Raw genomic sequence first — 23,510 nt, forward strand, 5'->3', positions numbered from 1 at the left:
CTAATAATATAATACTAATAGAAAAGCACTTAGGGTACCACTACTAGCAGCTTGCTAAATAACAAAAGAATGCTGCTATACTCAACTACCAGAGGTCAGGAGCTCAGTTCACTTCAGATGTTGGTTACACACTGAAGAGAATACTCTCAACCTGCCTACTTATCCCTTGAGCTGTGCTGGCTAAACCACACACTTCACAAGGCAATCAAGTGGCCTATACAGGGTGAAACTACTTGTACTACTACAAAGTGCCAATAGCCTACTGCTTGAAGCACACAAACAATACAACTATAAACTACAGACTACCACACAAGCTAATAATATAATACTAATAGAAAAGCACTTAGGGTACCACTACTAGCAGCTTGCTAAATAACAAAAGAATGCTGCTATACTCAACTACCAGAGGTCAGGAGCTCAGTTCACTTCAGATGTTGGTTACACACTGAAGAGAATACTCTCAACCTGCCTACTTATCCCTTGAGCTGTGCTGGCTAAACCACACACTTCACAAGGCAATCAAGTGGCCTATACAGGGTGAAACTACTTGTACTACTACAAAGTGCCAATAGCCTACTGCTTGAAGCACACAAACAATACAACTATAAACTACAGACTACCACACAAGCTAATAATATAATACTAATAGAAAAGCACTTGGGGTACCACTACTAGCAGCTTGCTAAATAACAAAAGAATGCTGCTATACTCAACTACCAGAGGTCAGGAGCTCAGTTCACTTCAGATGTTGGTTACACACTGAAGAGAATACTCTCAACCTGCCTACTTATCCCTTGAGCTGTGCTGGCTAAACCACACACTTCACAAGGCAATCAAGTGGCCTATACAGGGTGAAACTACTTGTACTACTACAAAGTGCCAATAGCCTACTGCTTGAAGCACACAAACAATACAACTATAAACTACAGACTACCACACAAGCTATTAATATAATACTAATAGAAAAGCACTTAGGGTACCACTACTAGCAGCTTGCTAAATAACAAAAGAATGCTGCTATACTCAACTACCAGAGGTCAGGAGCTCAGTTCACTTCAGATGTTGGTTACACACTGAAGAGAATACTCTCAACCTGCCTACTTATCCCTTGAGCTGTGCTGGCTAAACCACACACTTCACAAGGCAATCAAGTGGCCTATACAGGGTGAAACTACTTGTACTACTACAAAGTGCCAATAGCCTACTGCTTGAAGCACACAAACAATACAACTATAAACTACAGACTACCACACAAGCTAATAATATAATACTAATAGAAAAGCACTTAGGGTACCACTACTAGCAGCTTGCTAAATAACAAAAGAATGCTGCTATACTCAACTACCAGAGGTCAGGAGCTCAGTTCACTTCAGATGTTGGTTACACACTGAAGAGAATACTCTCAACCTGCCTACTTATCCCTTGAGCTGTGCTGGCTAAACCACACACTTCACAAGGCAATCAAGTGGCCTATACAGGGTGAAACTACTTGTACTACTACAAAGTGCCAATAGCCTACTGCTTGAAGCACACAAACAATACAACTATAAACTACAGACTACCACACAAGCTAATAATATAATACTAATAGAAAAGCACTTAGGGTACCACTACTAGCAGCTTGCTAAATAAAAAAAGAATGCTGCTATACTCAACTACCAGAGGTCAGGAGCTCAGTTCACTTCAGATGTTGTGACAGACAGTGACAGAGTGAGAGAGAGGCAGACAGGCAGACAGTGACAGAGTGAGAGAGAGGCAGACAGACAGTCACAGAGTGAGAGAGAGGCAGACAGGCAGACAGTGACAGAGTGAGAGAGAGGCAGACAGGCAGACAGTGACAGAGTGAGAGAGAGGCAGACAGGCAGACAGACAGTGACAGAGTGAGAGAGAGGCAGACAGGCAGACAGTGACAGAGTGAGAGAGAGGCAGACAGGCAGACAGGCAGACAGACAGTGACAGAGTGAGAGAGAGGCAGACAGACAGGCAGACAGTGACAGAGTGAGAGAGAGGCAGACAGGAAGACAGGCAGACAGACAGTGACAGAGTGAGAGAGAGGCAGACAGGCAGACAGTGACAGATTGAGAGAGAGGCAGACAGGCAGACAGTGACAGAGTGAGAGAGAGGCAGACAGGCAGACAGTGACAGAGTGAGAGAGAGGCAGACAGGCAGACAGGCAGGCAGACAGTGACAGAGTGAGAGAGAGGCAGACAGACAGGCAGACAGACAGTGACATAGTGAGAGAGAGGCAGACAGGCAGACAGACAGACAGTCAGACAGTGACATAGTGAGAGAGAGGCAGACAGGCAGACAGACAGACAGACAGTCAGACAGTGACAGAGTGAGAGAGAGGCAGACAGGCAGACAGTGACAGATTGAGAGAGAGGCAGACAGGCAGACAGGCAGACAGTGACAGAGTGAGAGAGAGGCAGACAGTGACAGAGTGAGAGAGAGGCAGACAGGCAGACAGACAGACAGACAGACAGACAGACAGACAGACAGACAGACAGTGACAGAGTGAGAGAGAGGCAGACAGACAGACAGACAGACAGACAGACAGACAGACAGACAGACAGACAGTGACAGAGTGAGAGAGAGGCAGACAGACAGACAGACAGACAGACAGACAGACAGACAGACAGACAGACAGAAAGTGACAGAGTGAGAGAGAGGCAGACAGACAGACAGACAGACAGACAGTGACAGAGTGAGAGAGAGGCAGTGACAGAGTGAGAGAGAGGCAGTGACAGAGTGAGAAGAAGTGAACTTGCATTAATTAACAAAGTCATGATTTTTGTTCAGTAAATTATATTTGGACTGGTTAAATTGGGGTTTGAACCAGGGACCTACAGACTTGCGGTTAGACAGTGTAAAGGATAAGGATAATTCCTTTAACAGGTCCGTTCATGAAAGTCCTTGCGGCCTTGTTTCCAATGAGGGCCTGTGAGCAATTAGGGGTTAAGAGTCTTGCTCAGGGACACATTTCATTTCATCGACACATTTGCTGGCCTGGCCTGGAATCGTACCTGGGGCAACCAGGGCCTCTGGCTCCGTAGGCGGGCTCACTAACCACTCAGCTATGGCCGCAGTACTGACTGAGCTATTGGATAGACAGGACGCTAACTACTCTAGATCACTGGTTCACATAACATTTACCAATAAATTTCATGTTATTGTTTAAAAATTGCACATATCTGAATTATCAGGGTCATGTTTTGTACAATGCAATTCAAATGTAAACTCTGATGAGTGGGGTTTGAACCGTGGACCTTCGGCACATGAGGCTAACACTGTACTGATCAAGCTATTCAATCCACAATCTTAATCAGTGAAAAAGGAGAATCCAACAAAACAAAACAAAAGAGAGAATGAAGTACATCATACATTGAAAATAACTACTCTCAATAAGCGTTTCATTTAACAATTGCACGTTTATTCATTGATACAGTCATGTTGTGTACAATGCAATTGAGGTGAAGTCTGCATGAGGTGGGATTTGAACCGGCAACCCTGTGGTTTCAAGGCAGATGATTAAGCCATTGGACCAACAGACCTGAATTGGTGAAAAGGAGCTCACAGATTTGGCAGACTTTCACGCAAATTGCTCAGAAATCCTGGGTTAAAATGTTTTTCAAACTGGTTAAATTGGGGTTTGAACCAGGGACCTACAGACTTGCGGTTAGACAGTGTAAAGGATAAGGATAATTCCTTTAACAGGTCCGTTCATGAAAGTCCTTGCGGCCTTGTTTCCAATGAGGGCCTGTGAGCAATTAGGGGTTAAGAGTCTTGCTCAGGGACACATTTCATTTCATCGACACATTTGCTGGCCTGGCCTGAAATCGTACCTGGGGCAACCAGGGCCTCTGGCTCCGTAGGCGGGCTCACTAACCACTCAGCTATGGCCCCAGTACTGACTGAGCTACTGGATAGACAGGACGCTAACTACTCTAGATCACTGGTTCACAAAACATTAACCAATAAAGATTTTTTTTTTCTGTCCTCGGAATGGAAACTAGTGAAAATAGTCGAACTACAAGCTCACAATGCGTTGCTATCTAAAAAGGTGTGAGATTGTAGATCGGCTATTTTCACAAGAAAGTATGTCATACATAAAAAACAACTACTCTCAAAAGCATTTCATGTTATTGTTTAAAAATTGCACATGTCTGAATTAACAGGGTCATAGGGTTGTTATGTACAATGCAATTTAAATGTAAACTGTGATGAGTGGGGTTTGAACCGTGGACCTCCGGTACATGAGGCTAACACTGAACTGATCAAGCTATTCAATCCACAGCCTTAGTTAGTGAAAAAGGAGAATCCAACAAAACAAAACAAAAGAGGGAATGAAATACGTCATACATTGAAAATAACTACTCTCAATAAGCGTTTCATTTAACAATTGCAAGTTTATTCATTGATACAGTCATGTCGTGTGCAATGCAATTGAGATGAAGTCTGCATGAGGTGGGATTTGAACAGGCGACCCTGTGGTTTCAAGACAAATGATTAAGCGATCAAGCTATTGGACCAACAGACCTGAACTGGTGAAAAGGGACTTCACACACGACACACTTTCACGCAAATTGCTCAGAAATCCTGGGTTTAAATGTTTTTCAAACTGCTCAAAATTGCAGACAATCTAAGGGCGGAGCTTACTGGTCAAAGTGATAGATATGTTCCTCATGAGTCAAGGCACATGTGTAAGCAAGTTTCACGGCTGTCGGCCAAACGAGGCATGACTTTTGCCTGTTTAAAGTTTGCATTTTCAAAAAATTGCTATAGCGCCCCCCTTTGACCAATTGGAGTAAGATTGGTTTCAGTGATACTTGGAATGACCCTCTACAATATTGCAAAGTTTCAAAGAAATGTGAGTCTGCATGTATGTGTTAGGGGCAGACGAATAATTTTCATAAAACTGCAATATTCATTGGCTCATAAAAGCTTAACGTTTTCACTTATGGAAAATCTGCTTGCTCACGTCTGTCGGTATAGGTCCAAAGTTCATGTGTAAAACGTTTTGTGCAGATTGCTCAAAAATCCCAGGAGGAGTTTGATTTTAACTGCTTTTCATATAATTCGAAATGGTGGGAGATCTAAAGGTCAGAGGTCAAAAGTCAGAGTGTGAAAGTTGTTAGGCATGAGGAGACGCATGTGTTTATCAAAGTGTCATGGATGTGGGTCAAACAGGGCATGAGTTGTACCTGTTCAAAGTTGGTATTTTCAATTGAGTGCTACAGCGCCACCCTTTGGCCAATGGTTGTGAGTTTCAGGCCTTTGCCGTTTGGCATAGCCCTCTACCATATTGCCGAGTTTCGTAAAAAGTGACCACGCGGTTAGGCCAGAACTGCCAAAAACGGCGGAATAATAATAATAATAATAATAATAATAATAATAGTGAAAGTGTAGAGACGTAATAAGGCTTCGAGCCTCATAGGCCTCGAAACCTTAATAATAGTGAAAGTGTAGAGACGTAATAAGGCTTCGAGCCTCATAGGCCTCGAAACCTTAATAAAGTATTTGTATTTAATCAAATAGGGTAATGAGATAGTCTTGCTTTGCAGGGTGAGTGGATTTTGAAATGTAAACCAACTCAAATGTAATGTGTCACTTTCTCCAGAGGTGGAGCCCTTCCTCATCGTAGCCAACAATGTCAACCTGATGAAGATCAACTGGAACGGCTCCAGCTCCACAGAGCTCAAACAGGTGAAAACCATTGGACATAACACATCCTATGTAATGGTGGAAATGCATAGTGGTGGAAAGTAACTAAGTACATTTACTCAAGTACAATTTTGATGATGTTTTACTTTACTTGAGTTTTTCCAATTGTCAATACTTTTACTTCTACACCACTACATTACAAAGGCAAATATTGTACTTATGACTCCACTACATTTATTTGAAAACTTTGATTACTATTTACTTTACAGATTACTATATTACAAAACATACGTTTTGAAAATACCTATTTTATACATAGGTTATTCAAAAATAGCCGATCTACAATCTCACAATGTGTCGCATTGTCGTGGTGTGAGATTGTAGATTGGCTATTATGGTAAAGTTTGACAAAAAACATTAAAGAAAAAATAAGTACTTTTACTTTCAGTAAGTATATTTTGATTTTCCACCACTGAGCTCCTACACTATATTCTACACACACTGCTTTTGACATGCTGGAATGTATTCCTGTCTGAGATTAACACAATGCTGTGGTGTGACAGGACTTGAACTGGGCATGGGCTCTGGACTTTGACTATCAGCAGCAGATGATCTACTGGATAGAATTGATCCCCAACAGGATTAGTCGCATGCACATCAATGGCAGTGAGGTCCAGGTCAGTGTGACAATGACAAATACTTATATTTGTAATATAAATACTTTGTGATATCAGTGTTAAATATCAAACAAGAGAACAGGGTGCCTGGTGGCTCAGTCACTTAGTGCAGTGTTTCCCAAACAGTGGGACTGGACCCATTCTTGGGTCTAGGACCCTTTTTCATGGGTCCTACGTAAATATCCCCTTTTCTGTTTCATACTTTGTTTAAAAAATGATATGATTTCCAAAAAATATTTAAAACATTTATCAAAACAACTTCATACATGAAAAACCTTATATTCCTTGGAAAAAATTAAATAATAGTGAGTGGTGAAAATAGCAGAGTAGGCCTACATGATGTGAGCTTATATATTGTCTCTTTTCACTAGTTTGGGTCCCGGGGAGACATCACATAATTATCTATTTTGGGTCTCCAGCTCAAAAGTTTGGGAACCACTGAGTTAGTGTACAAAACATGTGCTTTTTATAAGCTTAAAAAATACAATAAAAAGCCAATATACACACTCACTGTGTGACGCATTGTGAAAACTGCTCTTTTTGTAAAGAAACATTCACAATATTGAAAATGTGTGGAAAGAAAGCTAGACACATTTGTGAAAAACATACTGTACACTAGATCATGTACATCACTAGACCTGTACATCTAGAAAATAAGGCATAACAATGTTGAAAGAATTGTATCAAAAATAAAACTGTAAAACATGATTATATTCATAGTGCATGTTTGGTTCTTTAACAGGTCCTTCACAACACGTCGACCAGTACAGAGGGTCTGGCTGTTGATTGGGTGGGAGGTAACCTTTACTGGTGTGACAGAGACACCATAGAGGTGTCCAAACTAAACGGGTCGTACAGAACAGTCCTGGTCAACACCGGTCTGGACGAGCCATTCTCCATGGCTGTAGATGTACGCTACGGGTAAGAGCACTGTGGTGACATCATGAACTTCACACTGAATGTATCAACCATCCTGTGAAACACCACGGATACAAGAAGATACAAACTGATGACATTGCATCATATTCTGTTCCTCTTGCAGATCTAAGTTTAAAAAGTCACTAATAAGAATCATAATACATAGTTTAAACCACATGAGGACAATTTTAATAGTATCATACAAGTTTTGACTCACTGAAAAAGTGCACTAAATTGAGTGTGCAATACTTTCTTGTGATTGGCTGTGCTTTCTGGAGCTCCTATGAGGTAAACTCCAAACATATGACACCTAAGTAGACTAGGGTGACCACCCGTCCCACTTCCCGCGCGCCAGTCCCGAAAACGGAACATTTGTCCCGCGTCCCACATGAACAGAACAATGTCCTGCAAGTGATCATTGATAAATTAAAGTTTTTATTTAATGCCTCTCTCTAATTACCCTCTTTAAAGAGAGAAATACCACGACATCAGTGTCATAAATCAATGCGCAACGTTTTGCAACGTGTTCAGAAGGAATACAAGAACGCTCGCCCCGGGTCAAATTCAGCGGTCCCCACCAGATATTCCTAAACGTAACCTCAGTAAAACGGGGGCGAGTGTGTTTGGGGCGAGTGTTCCGGTTACCTGCTGAAGCTGTTAACGTGAGCACACACCAAACTGGACTGGATCGTGTTCTGTTGCTGCAGGTGAGAGAGAGATCCCACTAACAACAGATCCCATCACAACAGAGAGGACACTGGACAGCACTGCTCAAGCCTCATGCAACCAAAACAGAATAAGTGATAGAGTAATGCTTTGTCTTAAACATCGCAGTCACAAGCACTGCTTTAATTGATGGACTGATCAAAGGACAGCGTCGTTGATCCCCCCCCCCCCCCCCACCCGGCGCGCATTTTCCCGCAACAGGGGCTCTGCTGTCCTGCAAATGGAACACTATTTTGAGGTGGTCACCCTAAAGTAAACTAAAACAAATCATAAACCTCTAGTTTTTGAACATACTCAGTTGAAAATAGCCAATCTACAAGCTCACAATGTGTCAAGATGCGACACGTTGGGAGCTTGTAGATATATAACTATTTATAAAAAATATATTAGCTATTGACAAAGACTAAAACTAAAGACATCTTCTTTATGAGTTTAGTTAGTTAAAGTTAGTTTAGTAAAAACACAATACAGTTTCAGTTACTTATCGCTATTTCTGTAAAACCTTTATTTGTATTTCAGTTATAATTGTCCTTATTTTGTTATTCATAGTTAAGTATAACAACCCTGGTATGAACTCTTCATCATATTGTATGTCCACTAGTACTGTACAGTACTGTATGTGTGATTAGTTGTGAATAGTGACCCTGACACAGTGTCTCCCTGACAGATACTTGTACTGGTCAGACATAAGTGACAACAACCCCCACATAGAGAGGATGGGGATGGACGGCACCGACAGGACAGTCATCGTGAAGGATAAGATCTCCAAGCCCTACGGCCTGACCTTAGACTACATCAATGATCACATCTACTGGAGTGACTACAAGGAGAAATACATTGAGTTTGCCAACCTGGATGGAACCAACAGACACACAGGTAACATGCACGCACACACACACGCACACGCACACGCACACGCACACACACACACACAGAGTATAGTTGTAACTAAGGTCTGTTGTATTAAGTCTAGAGGGTTTAAAGGAATGCTTCACCCAAAAATCAATTACTCAGCCCATGAAGCATTGAATTCATGTTTGTGTTGCATTCCTGAACCAATAATACAATATTTGACTAATTGAAGTTAATAGGAGACCAATTATGTCTTAAGCCTTTTTGTGTTAATTTCTAGTTTTTAATCTAGTTCATCTGGTTTAAATAATTATTTTACTGTAAGAAATAAGGCAGTGATAACATTGACTACTTTTATAAACTTTACAGATTCATGTTAACTCTTGTTATAAAATACTTTATAATACTTTGTGCATTCATTTTATAATATTGTGAAAATTCTGTTCTGTGTGTCTGTAGTTATGAGTCAGGACAACATCTGGGCTATTACTGTGTTTGAGGATCACATCTACTGGACAGACAGTAAGACCAGATCCATCTACAGAGCCAACAAGACTCAGGGAACCAACCAGATCAGTCTCATCAGCAACCTGGACGAACCATCTGACATCCACATGTACCACCCCTATAGACAACCTGAGGGTCTGTACAACCTACTGCATACAACACTCTCATTATTACTGATGTATATGGTGTATAATGCCATGCCCTACGGGCATGGCATTATACACCACACATACACACACAAAATAAAACAATAAATAAAATAGTAAAACAGCTCATGTACAACCTCAAAAAGCATTGTGATGCAAAATGTTGTGAGCTTGTAGACCAGCATTTTTTTATTTTTTTTTACAAGAACACGATTTAATAAGATTTAGCCTTGTCCCTAGGAAGGTCTTGAGCACAAAAAGCTCTGTTGTAACATAGGTGTGTGTTCTCATATTCATTACATGTGTGCATGTTTTCTCCACCCTGCAGTGTCTGGTCATCCATGTCAGACCAACAATGGAGGCTGCAGTAACCTGTGTCTGCTCTCACCTGGAGGAGGCTACAAGTGTTCCTGTCCCACAGACTCCTACTTGACAGCTGACAACAAGCAGTGCATGTCCAGCTGCACTGCCAGCCAGGTGATTCACCTCAGCTTCACTTGTGTTACTCTGTATGACTTTATGTCTCATGTCTGCTTTAGATACATTACTGATTCTAAACATAATCCTCTGTCTCCCCCTTCAGTTTGTTTGTCAGAATGACACGTGCATTCCGTTCTCGTGGAAATGTGACACAGTAGATGACTGTGGGGACCGGTCAGATGAACCTGCTGACTGCTGTGAGTAGAGACTGAAAATTAGCTCAATGTTCATGATTTATTATTACTGTGTTTACAGTGATCACAATTATTACTTCTATGTATTCCAAAAACACTCATACATACTCGTAATGCTTTATAACAATAATAAAAACACATTATGGTTATGAGTATAAATGCATCAAAATAATAATTATAATCTACTTATAATACTGTATAATAACAGCTATAAGAAATAATAAGTTCTCAGAATGCTTAATAGCAATAATCATGACATAACTCATTTTACAATACATTTTAAGGTCAAGTATTACAAAACTAATTGCTGAATAGAGCTTTTTGTTTTAGCGAGTATCATGGTCATAATTATCATTGTCAAAATACATTATAATATTCTGAAAATGCATAATTATCAGTCTTATGAAGCATTATATTATGTTATTAACTCACTATAAGTGGCCATTGGGTGCTTTAAGTAAAGAACAATCATATTGAATCAACACAATTTACTGTCTTAACTTTATTTTATTTTAACACACACACACACACACACACACACACACACACACACACACACACACACACACACACACACACACACACACACACACACACACACACACACACACTAGCATCATTAAGACGTTGGTACGCTACAGACAGACAGACAGACAGACAGACAGACAGACAGACAGACAGATCTCTGTTAAAGTGAAACTAATGTATTATGATTTTCTTTCTCAGCTGTCCAAGTTAAACCAACACACAACTCAACAGGTAAACAAAGATGAAAGATTACAACTGATTAGAGATGATATTCTTCCAGTTCTTGTAAATAAAGTAACACATTTTTTATTGCATATTACTCTCTGAACAGATTCTGACGATATCCGGTTAGTGGGAGGAACCGGTAACTGTAATGGTGGACTGGAGATGAAACACCAGGAAGAGTGGAGACCAGTGTTGGCTTGGTTTGACTGGAACAGGATGTCGTCATCTGTAGTGTGTAGACAGCTGGACTGTGGCTCTGCTGTTTCAACAGAATTTACTTCTAGTTCTACACGTCAACCTGGATGGATGATTCCATCTTCCTGTGTTGGCTCTGAGTCTTCACTGATGGAGTGTGGACCAGTAAAGTCTTATGATTCCACTCTCACACTGAAGATTAACTGTTCAGGTAAAACAATGACTTCAACAATGTAAATGTTTTGTGATCATCAACATGCCTTTAAAACGTACCATGTTTGTGCATGAAGTCCACAATTACAATATACTAATGAGGCATTTAGCAGACCCTAAACGTTAAATGCTCTCATCCAGAGCGATTTACAAGTATGAGATTGGAATAAGCAGAGTAAGCATGAACCGTAGTAGTCAACAACAAGACAAATAATCACATTAGCATCTAGCTAACCAACAAGATATCTAAATAGCATTCTATACATTTGAAACTATAGGATACCAGGTAAACAATGAGCCTAGCATCTGTCTAAACAACATGCTATCATAACACCACACTGAAAACCCACCTTTTCGGATTTGCATTCCCTACCTAATTCAAATCACCCCATTTTGTGTTGGCTTAGTTTTTTGTTCAGGTGATTCTTCTTGTAGAATTAATTTCTATGAAATAATTATATAATAAATACATGTATTGATAATTTAGGTTATACAATGTGTATATGAAATGATGATTTTAGATTAGATATTGCAGAAAAATTAACGTAATTTTCAAGGCAGGAGTTCTTCTCATCATAGCAAAGCAAATGTTTTTACTGAATTACCCTATATATTTTAGGTATTGTAATATCGGACAGGAATGCGAATGCTTAGCGATGAAAGCGGACGTAATGCTGTACTTTCCATAACACTAAGAAATGCCATTCAAAATCGATACATCAACGTAGACATGTCAAAGACATTTGTGTTACTACTGTATGTTTAATCTGTGTATAGAATAAATTGCTGCAGCCAGAGTGTCCTCTGGTGTGGGATAACATTTCTTACAGCATTGTTTAAAGATATGCTTGTAGGTTAGATCTCTTCAAATGTTCCTTTGAGCTATGTTTGTCAGGAAGAAGAACCAACATGTATTTGACCTTCTATTGAAATATCGATGCAGCAACTTGGTGATTACAGCAGTCGTTCCCAAACTGGGGGTCGAGACCAATGGAGGTCCCCAAAATAATTTGGGGGGTCTCCAGATGATTAGCTTAATGTGCAACATTGTTTTCTCATTCACAGTAAACAAACCAACATACAGTATAAGTGTATGCAGGGTATCTGCACATTTCTAAAGTTACAATTTAAGGACTTTTAAGACCTTCTTAATACCAAATTGGCCAACTTGTCAAAAAATATGCAGGAAAATAGCCAATCTACAAGCTCACAACGCCTCGCAGTGCGAGGCGTTTTGAGATTGTAGTTTGACTATTTTCACAATATGTATCTGTTGAACCAAGTCTACATCTAATATGCCTACAATTCCAAGTGCTTGTCAGGGTGGGGAGGGGGGTCCCCAGTTAAAATATGATTATTTCTGGGTGTCGTGGCCTGAAAAGTTTGGGAAACATTGGATTACAGTGATGCTGGGCTACTGCATGTACTACACCTTCCAGTGATGCTGGGCTACTGCATGTACTACACCTTCCTGTCTTTATCCAAAGGTGCCCCCGTAGACTACTCAGGGCACTGTCCAACTTTCATTCTGAAACTGTTTGAGGACCACATCGCTGTCCTGGTTGTGTGGGTCAAGGGGTTCGGGGGCGGCAGGGTTGTCACAGTTCCCATCAGTCACTGTAACTGTTTTTGGTGATCACTATAAAGTCCCGCACAAACCACATGGGTTCCAGATGGTGGTTGAGTGCATAGATATATATAAAGGCTAGATGGCTCAAGGGGGCGTCGCAAGCGTAGCTCAACCGCGGCCATCGTGCAACAGTCATTCATAACATTATGTCTATGGTGCATTTACCTTGAAATAACCATAGCGTGCTCAATTTTCATCCGATTTTCAAACGGTTTGGTGTTTTGTAAACACCAAAGATGTAGTTATGATACTGCATACTTATAATTATAATTTTTTTTTTGGTTTACAACACACCAAACCGTTTGAAAATCGGATGAAAATTGAGCACGCTATGGTTATTTCAAAGTATATGCACCATACACATAATGTTATGAATGACCGTCCCAAGATCCGCCATGTGGCAACGTCGTACTCCATTGGCCAGCAGCGCGGGTGAGTCATCTAGCCTTTATATATATCTATGGTTGAGTGGCATATGTGTTTCCTGTTCCAGTTCAGTTTCCCATAGTTTTGTTTTATGGGTTTGGCAGCAGGATTGAACTGAAAACCAATATGACACCTTCATATCGTCGCCTTGCTAAACTAATGGCCTATGTCATTTTGTTTAAGTTTTTCAGGAAAAATAAAAAACTGATCCAAAACAAAACTATATGATATTTCTTAATCATTTCACCCAAAATGTTTATAACAAATTATGACTATTTAAATAGAAATAACACTGTCTGTCAGTTATGTAACATAAGAGATTTAAATAGGTTTAAATAGGATTACATCTGATTTAGGCCAAACTTGCTTTTTTTAAATGGCCTAAATCAGTAAATAATTTGGCTTAAGTCACAAAACCATGTGACTTAGGCCAAAAAAAAAGCCTATTTTGGCCTAAGTCTTACTAGGGAGTTAGGCCATTATACTAAAAGGGGAGTGAACAGCATGATCCTTTTCAATTAGGAGATGGGCGATTTTACCAGAGGTGGCCAGTGTCATGAGGAGCTGACTTAGGCAAAAATATAATTTTCCTAAAAATATGACTTGGGCCATTAGTTTAGCAAGGTGACGATATCATGTTTCCAGTTTAGAGCCAACACAATTAACCAGAACAAGGAAACGGGTATGACATCTTCTGTAAACCTGGGACTATAGTTATGCAGAGAGCCAATAAGATGCCAGGCCCAGGGAGCTGTGCAGCTGTCTGATGTTCTGAGGACTGACCAGTCTTTTATGGCAGCAACCTGTCATTGTACCAATGTAACGATCAATGGTGTATCTATTTTGAAAGATATTTCTTAGTTTTATGAAAAGTACAGCATTATGTTCTGTCCTCTTTCATCACCAAGCATTCTCATTCCTGTCCAATGGACACCCAGGGACCTTACAATATTTAGGTTGATTTAGTAAAAACATTTACTTTTTTGATGAGAAGAACTCATGCCTTTGCAATTACTTTAAAGTCAATTTGCATAATGTATCTGCAATATTATAGTCTAAAATCATCATTTCATACACACATTTTATAACCTAAAACAAATTATGAATACATGTTTTATTTTATAATTATTTTATAGAAATTGATTATACAAGAAGAATAACCTTAAAGTTTGTTATTGATTGGTTAAAACAAATAGTGTTTATAAGTCATAATAAATTATATAAAGAAATCATTGTTATGGCTTTACTAGCTTATTGCATGGTCACATAATATAGTCTATATAGTGATCAGTTATACAGGAATACAAATATTTGTAAAAAATAAATACTTGGAATAATATTGAACAGAAACAAACCATGTGTTTGCTTTGAGTCATTACATATTCATAACGTATGCTAATTAACCATAATTCTAATGCCAAATGGATACACAGTTATGTCCTTACACCAGAGTGAGATACAATATTCACTCACTTACCACAGAACCACCAAAATGCAAGTTGTATGGCCTCTACTAGTTATTTATGCTGATTTATTCAAATATTCAAATAGTCCAATTAAATATGCACAATACAAAAATGTACTGTACATTACAGAAATGGATTCTAAAGGAAAAATCACTTAAGGATCCACTGAGTTGATACAGTTTTGATACACCCTTTTATCAAATTGTTATAGGATTTGCCCTGTCTAGAAGAGACGCAGACAGCTGTGTAAAGCTTGATTTGTGCTTCGCCGCATGTCAGTGTTGCTGCATATCGAAAATAGCAGACCTACAAGCTCAAAAAGCGACACGTTGTGAACTTGTAGGTTTGATTGTTTCATTGTGTGACACCATCGTAGGACAAATAGGCGGAACTATCAGATAACTGCAGTGCACTGCAGTGCAAGCTGTCGGGAATTAAACCAGACTGACATTAAGTCTGTCAGATCATGATAAAAACGGTAAAATTATTATGATAGTTTGTAATGGGTGTAAACTAAGTATTGCAATGTTGTGTTACTTTATACAAATGATAGCCTCATAACAGCATTTTCCCAGTCGGCCACGTTGGCCGGTGATGTTTATAATTAACGGCCAATTAAACATTGTATTGGTCATTGGCCGGTATATATCAGAATCAGAATCAGAATCAGAATCAGTTTTATTGTCACATCACAGGTTTACAAGGTTAAGAAGTGGGTGAAATTCGTTTTTGTACATCGTTCCCATCGCAACGTTAATTTCCATAGAAAGAAGAGGGGGGGGGGGGGGGGGAGAAGAAGAGGGGTGGGGGGCAAGTGGGAAGGAGATCAAAACAAGAGAGCAACAGAAGGCCAGACAAGTTATCTACATATTTACAAAGTACCTGAGATAATAAAAAACTAAGGTGCCTGAGCATAGCAGCAATGTATGTATACTGTGCATGTTATACTTATACTGTGCATGATATACATACGGACGTTAAGGTGCTTAGAGAAAAAAAAGCACAATAAAAAAGACCAAAAAAAAAAGACAAAAAGTCAGTGCGTTATACATGGGATTAAGGTGCAAAAGGTCAGTGCGTGTCCACCTAGGGTGGACTGACCCTAGTATAATCCGCAAGTAGCTCCATGAGGGAGTGCAGCAAAAAAGTCATTTGTACCTGGTGTAGTCCACAGGTGTGTCCGAGGGGGAGCTAAGTCCAAGTCATTGTCCCTGGTATAATCCACAGGTGTGTTCAGGAAGAGCCAGAAAGGTTTTGCACCGCCTGCTGTCAGGCTGCCGAGCAAGGCTTATGCCTCATTCAGCATCCTGACAGCAGCTGGATTAAAACTACACCAGTACCTGGTGGTGGAACTCTTGATACTGCGGTAGAGCCCCTTGCCCGGTCGCGGTCGTTGTAGGGGTTTGAACAGTCTGTGACTTGGGTGGTGCTTGTCCTTGATGATGCGCTTGGCTTTGACCACGCACCGCTTTTTGTACAGTTCCTGGAGCGCTGGGAGCTCGATTCCCATTATCCGCTCTGCCGATCGCACTACTCGCTGTAGGCTGGTCTTTTCTCGGGCAGTGCAGTTCCCGTACCAGGCCGTGACACAGCCTGTTAGGATGCCTTCAACCGAACTGTTGTAATACAGCCTGAGGATGCGACGTCCTACTCCGAGCTTCTTCAGGCGGCGGAGCCAGTACAGTCGCTGCTGAGCCTTTTTCCTCACGTGTGTGGTGTGCGTCTCCCATTTGAGGTCCTCCTCGATGTGTACTCCGAGGAACTTGAACTCGCTGACCCTTTCCACTGCAGCACCGTCGATGAGGATGGGCGCATGGTCTCTCCGCGGCCTCCTGAAGTCCACGATCAGTTATTTGGTCTTGTCGACGTTAAGAGAGAGGTTGTTCTCCCTGCACCAGCGTGCCAGTGAGTTGATCTCCTCTCTATAGTCAGACTCGTCGTTGTTGACGATTCGGCCTATCACTGTCGTGTCGTCCGCGTACTTTATGATGGTGTTGGAGACATGTGTGGCTGTGCAGTCATACGTGTACAGGGAGTAGAGGAGAGGGCTCAGCACGCATCCCTGGGGTGCTCCGGTGTTGAGGGTCAGGGGGTCGGATGTGATGCTGCCCATTCTCACCACCTGATGTCGGTTGGACAAGAAGTCCTGTATCCAGTCGCACATGCTTGGGTGTAGCCCTAGGTCTCTGAGCTTTTTGTCAAGTATTGCTGGGACAATGGTGTTGAATGCTGAGCTGTAGTCCACGAACAGCATACGTACATATTTGTCCTTCAGCAGCTTGTTGTCCATGTGCGAGAGGACGGTGTGGAGAGCCATGGCAATAGCGTCGTCGGTGGATCTGTTTTTGCGGTATGCATACTGCCACGGATCCAGCGAGGCAGGTAGCGTGGAGCTGATGTATTCCCTCACCAGTTTTCGAAGCACTTGCTGACGATCGGGGTGAGAGCGACAGGTCTTCAGTCGTTCAGGCATGTCACTTTGGTCTTTTTGGGAATGGGCACAATGGTTGACATTTTGAACCCTGCAGGGACCACAGCCTGGGAGAGGGAGAGGTTAAAGATGTCAGCGAAGACACCCGCCAGCTGGTCTGCACATGCCTTAAGGACCCGGCCTGGAATCCCATCAGGTCCGGCTGCCTTGTGGATGTTGACCCGTGCGAAGGCTGTACGCACTTCTCTCTCCGAGATGGTTAGAGGGTTCTCCTCTGCTGGTGCTGCTGATGGCCCCGCTTGGCTGCCGCGGTTGGGGCTGATCTCAAACCGGCCGTAGAAAGTGTTCAGTTCGTTGGGGAGGGAGGCAGGCGGGTTCACCTCGCTTCTGGTTCTTGTTTTGCAGTCTGTCAAGGTGTGTACCGCCTGCCATGTGCTCCTGATGTCGCCATTGCTGAGTTTGTCTTGCATCTTTTTTGTGTAGGCCTTTTTCGCCTTCCTGATGGCGCTGTTTAGGGCCGCGCGCGTCGTGTTGCGCGTTTCCACGTCGCCAGATTTGAAACCAGCATCCCGTTCATGCAGATGTGCACGTACTCCGCTGTCCATCCATGGTTTCTGATTGGGATAGATCCGAACTGTCTTTTTTGGGACTATGTCATCTATGCACTTACTGATAAAGCCAGTGACTGAGTCTGAGAGTTCGTTGATGTTATTCCCAGCGGCGTTCTTAAACATCCCCCAGTCAGTCTGGTAGAAGCAGGATTGTAGCATAGCGTCTGTGTCCTCAGACCAGATTCGGATTTCCTTCTCAATGACCGGCTACCTTTTTAGCCTCTGTTTGTAGGCAGGTAGCAGCTGGATGGCGTAGTGGTCAGAGCTTCCTAGCGGTGGGCGGCGGAGAGCTTTGTATCCATCCTTGAAGGGCGTGTAGCAGTGGTCAAGAATATTGTCACCACGGGTGCTGCAGGCGACATGCTGGTGGAATTTGGGAAAGACCTTTTTTAAGTCTGTCCGGTTGAAGTCGCCTAGGCAGATGACTGCGCAGTCCGGGTGGCGATTTTCTTGTGCACTGATCGCCTGGTGTAATTCCCTCATAGCTGTGTCCTTATTAGCTCCAGGATGAATGTAAACAACGGCTACAATCACAATGCTGAAGTCGTGTGGTAGGTAGAAAGGACGGCAGGCTATGATTAAAAGTTCAAGGTCTGGTGAGCAGTGACTATCTAGGATTTTAACATCTTTGCACCAGTTGTTGTTGATCAAGGCACAAACTCCCCCCCCACGTCCCCCCCCATATACCAGCTAACGGAAACCTTGATCACATTATGATGCAACATGTACATAAAACATTAGTAAAAGAACATACAACTTGAACCCACTTTGCTTGCAGTGATGCAAAACTCCTGCAGCATAACAATGCTAGTGGTGGAGGAGAAGCTTCAACCAGCTTATTGCTGCTCAGGTGGTCAGACTTGAGCGCAGGGTGTAGTTAGGGGTGAAGTGTCTTGCTTGTGGACTAACAGTATGGGACACTGTTTAATTAATGTTCTTCTAAATAATCTCTCCCTCTCCCTCTCTCTCTCTCTCTCTCTCTCTCTCTCTCTCTCTCTCTCTCTCTCTATCTCTCTCTCTCTCTCCAGAGTCTGTGAGGTTGGTGAATGGGACTAGTTTGTGTTCAGGCAGAGTGGAGGTGAAGTCTAATCAGTCGTGGGTCTCAGTGTATGAAGGTGACTTTGACCAGCAGGATGCAGAGGTGGTCTGTAGAGAGCTTGGCTGTGGGGGGCATTCAGTCCTCCATGGGGCGCTCTATGGAGAAGTTGACACTCCAATGTGGACCGAAGAGTTCCAGTGTGAAGGCAACGAGTCTGTTCTCCTAGACTGTGAAACCTCAAACTCAACTAGAAACACCAGCTCACCTGACAACACAGTTGGACTCACCTGCTCGGGTAAAAGACAAACTATACTTTTGGTTTGGATTCATATTTTATTATAATACAAGTATTTTTACTCTCTTTATGTTTACTCTCTTGACTCTTTACAGTGGTTGATGATGTCAGGTTGATGGGAGGAACCAGTAACTGTACTGGTACACTGGAGATTAAACACCAGGGAGAGTGGAGACCAGTGGATGGTGGGTTTCACTGGAACCTGAAGTCATCATCTGTAGTGTGCAGACAGCTGGACTGTGGTTCTGCTGTTTCAACAGAAAGGAGTTCTTGGTTTACACATGAACCTGTTTGGAGGATTACACCTTACTGTGCTGGTTCTGAGTCTTCACTGAGTGACTGTGTCATAATGGAGACTTCTCATATCACACGGAAAGGTTTGATTACAGGCAGACCCACAGTGATCTGCTCAGGTAACTCAACAATGACTTGAACAACGACACCAATATTTTAAGTGTCTTGTTTAGTCTGTTTTATTCCGTCCGTCCGTCCGTCTGTCCATAGACTCATATATTGCTTTCTCCATCTCTTTGTGTATGTGTCTTCCTGTCCATCCGTCACTCTATCAGTGTGCATGTGTTTGTCGGGACTCTCTGAGACTTTTGCTCTGCTGTAAGCTCTTGAGGGAGATCTTATGATGATGATGATGATGACAATGATAATGAGTAGCTTTGTTTTCAGTTGGTTCTGTTGCTTTCCCTCTGTGTGTTTAGGAGTTCTGTAAAACAACTTGAATCTGATATTTTTATATTTCCTTTGCATCCATAATGTGCTCATGTACTTCTGTCTCTCTGTCTCTCTGTCTCTCTGTCTCTCTGTCTCTCTGTCTCTCTCTATCTCTCTCTTCAGAGTCTGTGAGGTTGGTGAATGGGACTAGTTTGTGTTCAGGCAGAGTGGAGGTGAAGTCTAATCAGTCGTGGGTCTCCGTGTGTGAAAGTAAATTTGATCAGCAGGATGCAGAGGTGGTCTGTAGGGAGCTTGGCTGTGGGGCTCCTTCAGTCTTTAAGGGGGCGCTCTATGGAGAAGTCAAGGCTCCAATGTGGACCGAAGAGTTCCAATGTGCAGGTAATGAGACTGCTATCCTGAACTGTAAAACCTCAAACTCAACTAGAAACACCAGATCACCTGACAAGACTGTTGGACTCACCTGCTCAGGTAAAAGACAAGTTACACTGGTTTACACTATTATTTCAGAATTAAAGTAATATTCATTGTTACTGTTAATTATCTTGTCTCTATACAGAGTCTGGTGATGTCAAGTTGTTGAGAGGAACCAGTAACTGTGCTGGTATATTGGAGATGAAACACCTGGGAGAATGGAGACCAGTGGATGGTTGGTCTGACTGGAATCAGAACTCATCATCTGTAGTGTGTAGACAGCTGGACTGTGGCTCTGCTGTTTCAACAGAAAGGAGTTCTGGTTCTACACATAAACCGGCTTGGAGGATTACATCTTCCTGTGTTGGGTATGAGTCTTCACTGAGGGAGTGTGGAACAAAGATGTCTGCTACTTCCTTCTACATACTGGAGGTCATCTGTTCAGGTAACAAACTTCTTCAACTACAGTCATATTCACAGTGTCTTACACAGCTGCGGGAAATACTGCCATCTGATCAATGGAGCCATCTGCGCAATGTCCCCCCCCCCCCCGTCTGCTTTGTAGAGAAGAAATTGCCTTGACTTGAACTGCTGCATATTGATAAGCTAACGTACCTGTCTAGGACAATATTTGTTTACCACTGTATATACTGTAGTTGTTATTATTTTATTATTATTTATTCTCTTACTTAATATAGTATTAAGTCTAAGATGTTGCACAAGTTTTTGCAACAACACCATTTAGCTGCTTGTACTTGTACAAGTTAGTTACAAATAAAACCCTCTTGATTCTTTATTCTTGAATGATTCTTGTGTAAATAACAGGTCTGGTTAAGCAACATGTTATGTTCTGATAGGGCACTATGCCCTAGTAGTATGTTTAATGTGTAATAATACAATGTAACGTGCACACAATAGATGATGTCTCTGGTCTTGTATTTTCCCCATTTAATATTATTGGTTATGTTTTTATCATCAGCCAGTGTAGGATGTGACATTATCTCTCTCTCTCTCTCTCTCTCTCTCTCTCTCTCTCTCTCTCTCTCTCTCTCTCTCTCTCTCTCTCTCTCCCCCCCTCCCTCTCCCTTCAGAGTCTGTGAAGTTGGTGAATGGGACTAGTTTGTGTTCAGGCAGAATGGAGGTGAAGTCTAATCAGTCGTGGGTCTCGGTGTATGTAGGTGATTTTGACCAGCAGGATGCAAAGGTGGTCTGTAGGCAGCTTGGCTGTGGGATTAATTCAGTCTTCCAGGAGGGACTCTATGGAGAAGTGAACACGCCGATGTGGACAAAAGAGTTCCAGTGTGAAGGTAATGAGTCTGTTCTCCTGGACTGTGGAACCTCGAACTCAACTAGAAACACCAGCTCACCTGACAAAACTGTTGGACTCAACTGCTCAGGTGAAATACAGACTACACTTTTGGGTTGGATTATTATTTATTTAGGAAAACAATATTAATTGTTACTGTTTATTCTCTTGTCTCTGTACAGAGTATGGTGATGTCAGACTGGTGGGAGGAACCAGTAACTGTATTGGTATACTGGAGATGAAACACCAGGGAGAGTGGAGACCAGTGGATGGTTGGTCTGACTGGAACGTGAAGTCATCATCTGTAGTGTGCAGACAGCTGGACTGTGGCTCTGCTGTTTCAAGAGAAAGGACTTCTGGTTCTACACATGAACTTGTTTGGTGGATTTCATCTTCCTGTGTTGGGTCTGAATCTTCACTAAGGGAGTGTGGAACAAAGGAGTCTGTTAATTCCACTGCCAGACTGGAAGTCATATGTTCAGGTACAGCTCTTATCCGTCCGTCCGTCCGTCCGTCCGTCCGTCCGTCCGTCCGTCCGTCGCCAGAGACCATTTTTGGCACTGCACATTTCTTGAAATAGCAAGAAACATTGAACATATTGTAAACATAGCTTACTCTACATACACTGTTTGAAGGTCTTAAGAATCACCAAGTAAATGTCTGTGTTGTTTGCAAATTCATTCCAGTTTTAGGATACATAGAGAGGCTAAATAAATGTTTGTGTTCAAGTGGCTCAGTCAGTAGCTCTTGTCTTTGGACCGAAACTTTCTGGATTCTATCCCGGGCATTGCCAACTCAGCATATGAGTAACACACATACAACATGCTATCTAAATAACATTTGTTTTAGTTAGAGAGATGCCTGTGATTTACGTGTTTCAAATAATGTGATAACTCTCTCTTTACATTAATCAATTTTTCTCTATTATAAATCAGTTGTTTCAGCCAATTACCTGTCTTGTTACAGAGCTGCTGTTTAAGCCAATCGTCACCTTCGTAAACTCCATAAACGGGGTTTCTGAGGGCCAGCATCAGAGGCTGCACGTGATAGAGGGTTCCAGCTTCACCATCAGATGCTCCGTCCAACCACAGTACCCAGGAGGCTCCTTCCACCTCACCTTCACTGGATCCAACACAACACACACCTACACCCAGCCAGCTGTCAATCACTCTGACAACGTCCTGCTTCCTGCAGCAAACCTCACTGGATTCAACACAACACACAACCCCACTGAATCCAACACAACACACAACCCCACTGAATCCAACACAACACACAACCACACTGAATCCAACACAACACACAACCCCACTGAATCCAACACAACACACAACCCCACTGAATCCAACACAACACACAACCCCACTGAACCCAACACAACACACAACCCCACTGAATCCAACACAACACACAACCCCACTGAATCCAACACAACACACAACCCCACTGAATCCAACACAACACACAACCCCACTGAATCCAACACAACACACAACCCCACTGAATCCAACACAACAGACAACTTTACTGGATCCATCACAACACAAAACTACACCCAGCCAGCTGTCAATCACTCTGACAACTTCATGTTTGCCAACTTCCTGTTTCCTGCAGCAAACCACACCCACAATGGAAACTACAGCTGTGCTTATCACATCTATGTTTATAATCATAACTTCTCCTCTAAGAGCCAGGTCCTCTCTCTCACTTTCACAGGTATGTGCTTTTCAAGTCACAATATGAAACTCAATCAAGCACAATTAAATATGACATGAATGCAGTAATGTTTAACAAAGTCTATTAAATACAAATACACTTTAAAACATTTTTCTAGCTGTTTAAATTAGCTGCTCTTCAAATGATGTTTGATGTTCATATTTCTCTCA

The 23,510-nt window shown here is 42.0% G+C and overlaps 1 protein-coding gene across 1 annotated transcript in view; it reads left to right on the forward strand.

The window, feature by feature from the left end:
• The window catches only part of LOC308090934 (uncharacterized protein), a 187,030-nt gene that overhangs the window by 161,012 nt on the left and 2,508 nt on the right, over positions 1 to 23,510 (forward strand). Inside the window, exons 3-17 of the mRNA XM_080436207.1 lie at positions 5,618 to 5,703; positions 6,225 to 6,338; positions 7,081 to 7,259; positions 8,650 to 8,798; positions 9,294 to 9,476; positions 9,816 to 9,964; positions 10,071 to 10,164; positions 10,888 to 10,920; positions 11,021 to 11,320; positions 18,915 to 19,220; positions 19,316 to 19,405; positions 20,464 to 20,763; positions 21,410 to 21,715; positions 21,807 to 22,106; positions 22,591 to 23,340. Of these exons, the coding sequence (XP_080292333.1) occupies positions 5,618 to 5,703; positions 6,225 to 6,338; positions 7,081 to 7,259; positions 8,650 to 8,798; positions 9,294 to 9,476; positions 9,816 to 9,964; positions 10,071 to 10,164; positions 10,888 to 10,920; positions 11,021 to 11,320; positions 18,915 to 19,220; positions 19,316 to 19,405; positions 20,464 to 20,763; positions 21,410 to 21,715; positions 21,807 to 22,106; positions 22,591 to 23,340 (3,339 nt within the window). The remainder of the gene's footprint in view (positions 1 to 5,617; positions 5,704 to 6,224; positions 6,339 to 7,080; positions 7,260 to 8,649; positions 8,799 to 9,293; positions 9,477 to 9,815; positions 9,965 to 10,070; positions 10,165 to 10,887; positions 10,921 to 11,020; positions 11,321 to 18,914; positions 19,221 to 19,315; positions 19,406 to 20,463; positions 20,764 to 21,409; positions 21,716 to 21,806; positions 22,107 to 22,590; positions 23,341 to 23,510) is intronic.

The sequence above is a fragment of the Gymnoscopelus braueri genome (assembly GCF_963280865.1).
Source record: "Gymnoscopelus braueri genome assembly, chromosome: 8".
NCBI lineage: Eukaryota > Metazoa > Chordata > Actinopteri > Myctophiformes > Myctophidae > Gymnoscopelus > Gymnoscopelus braueri.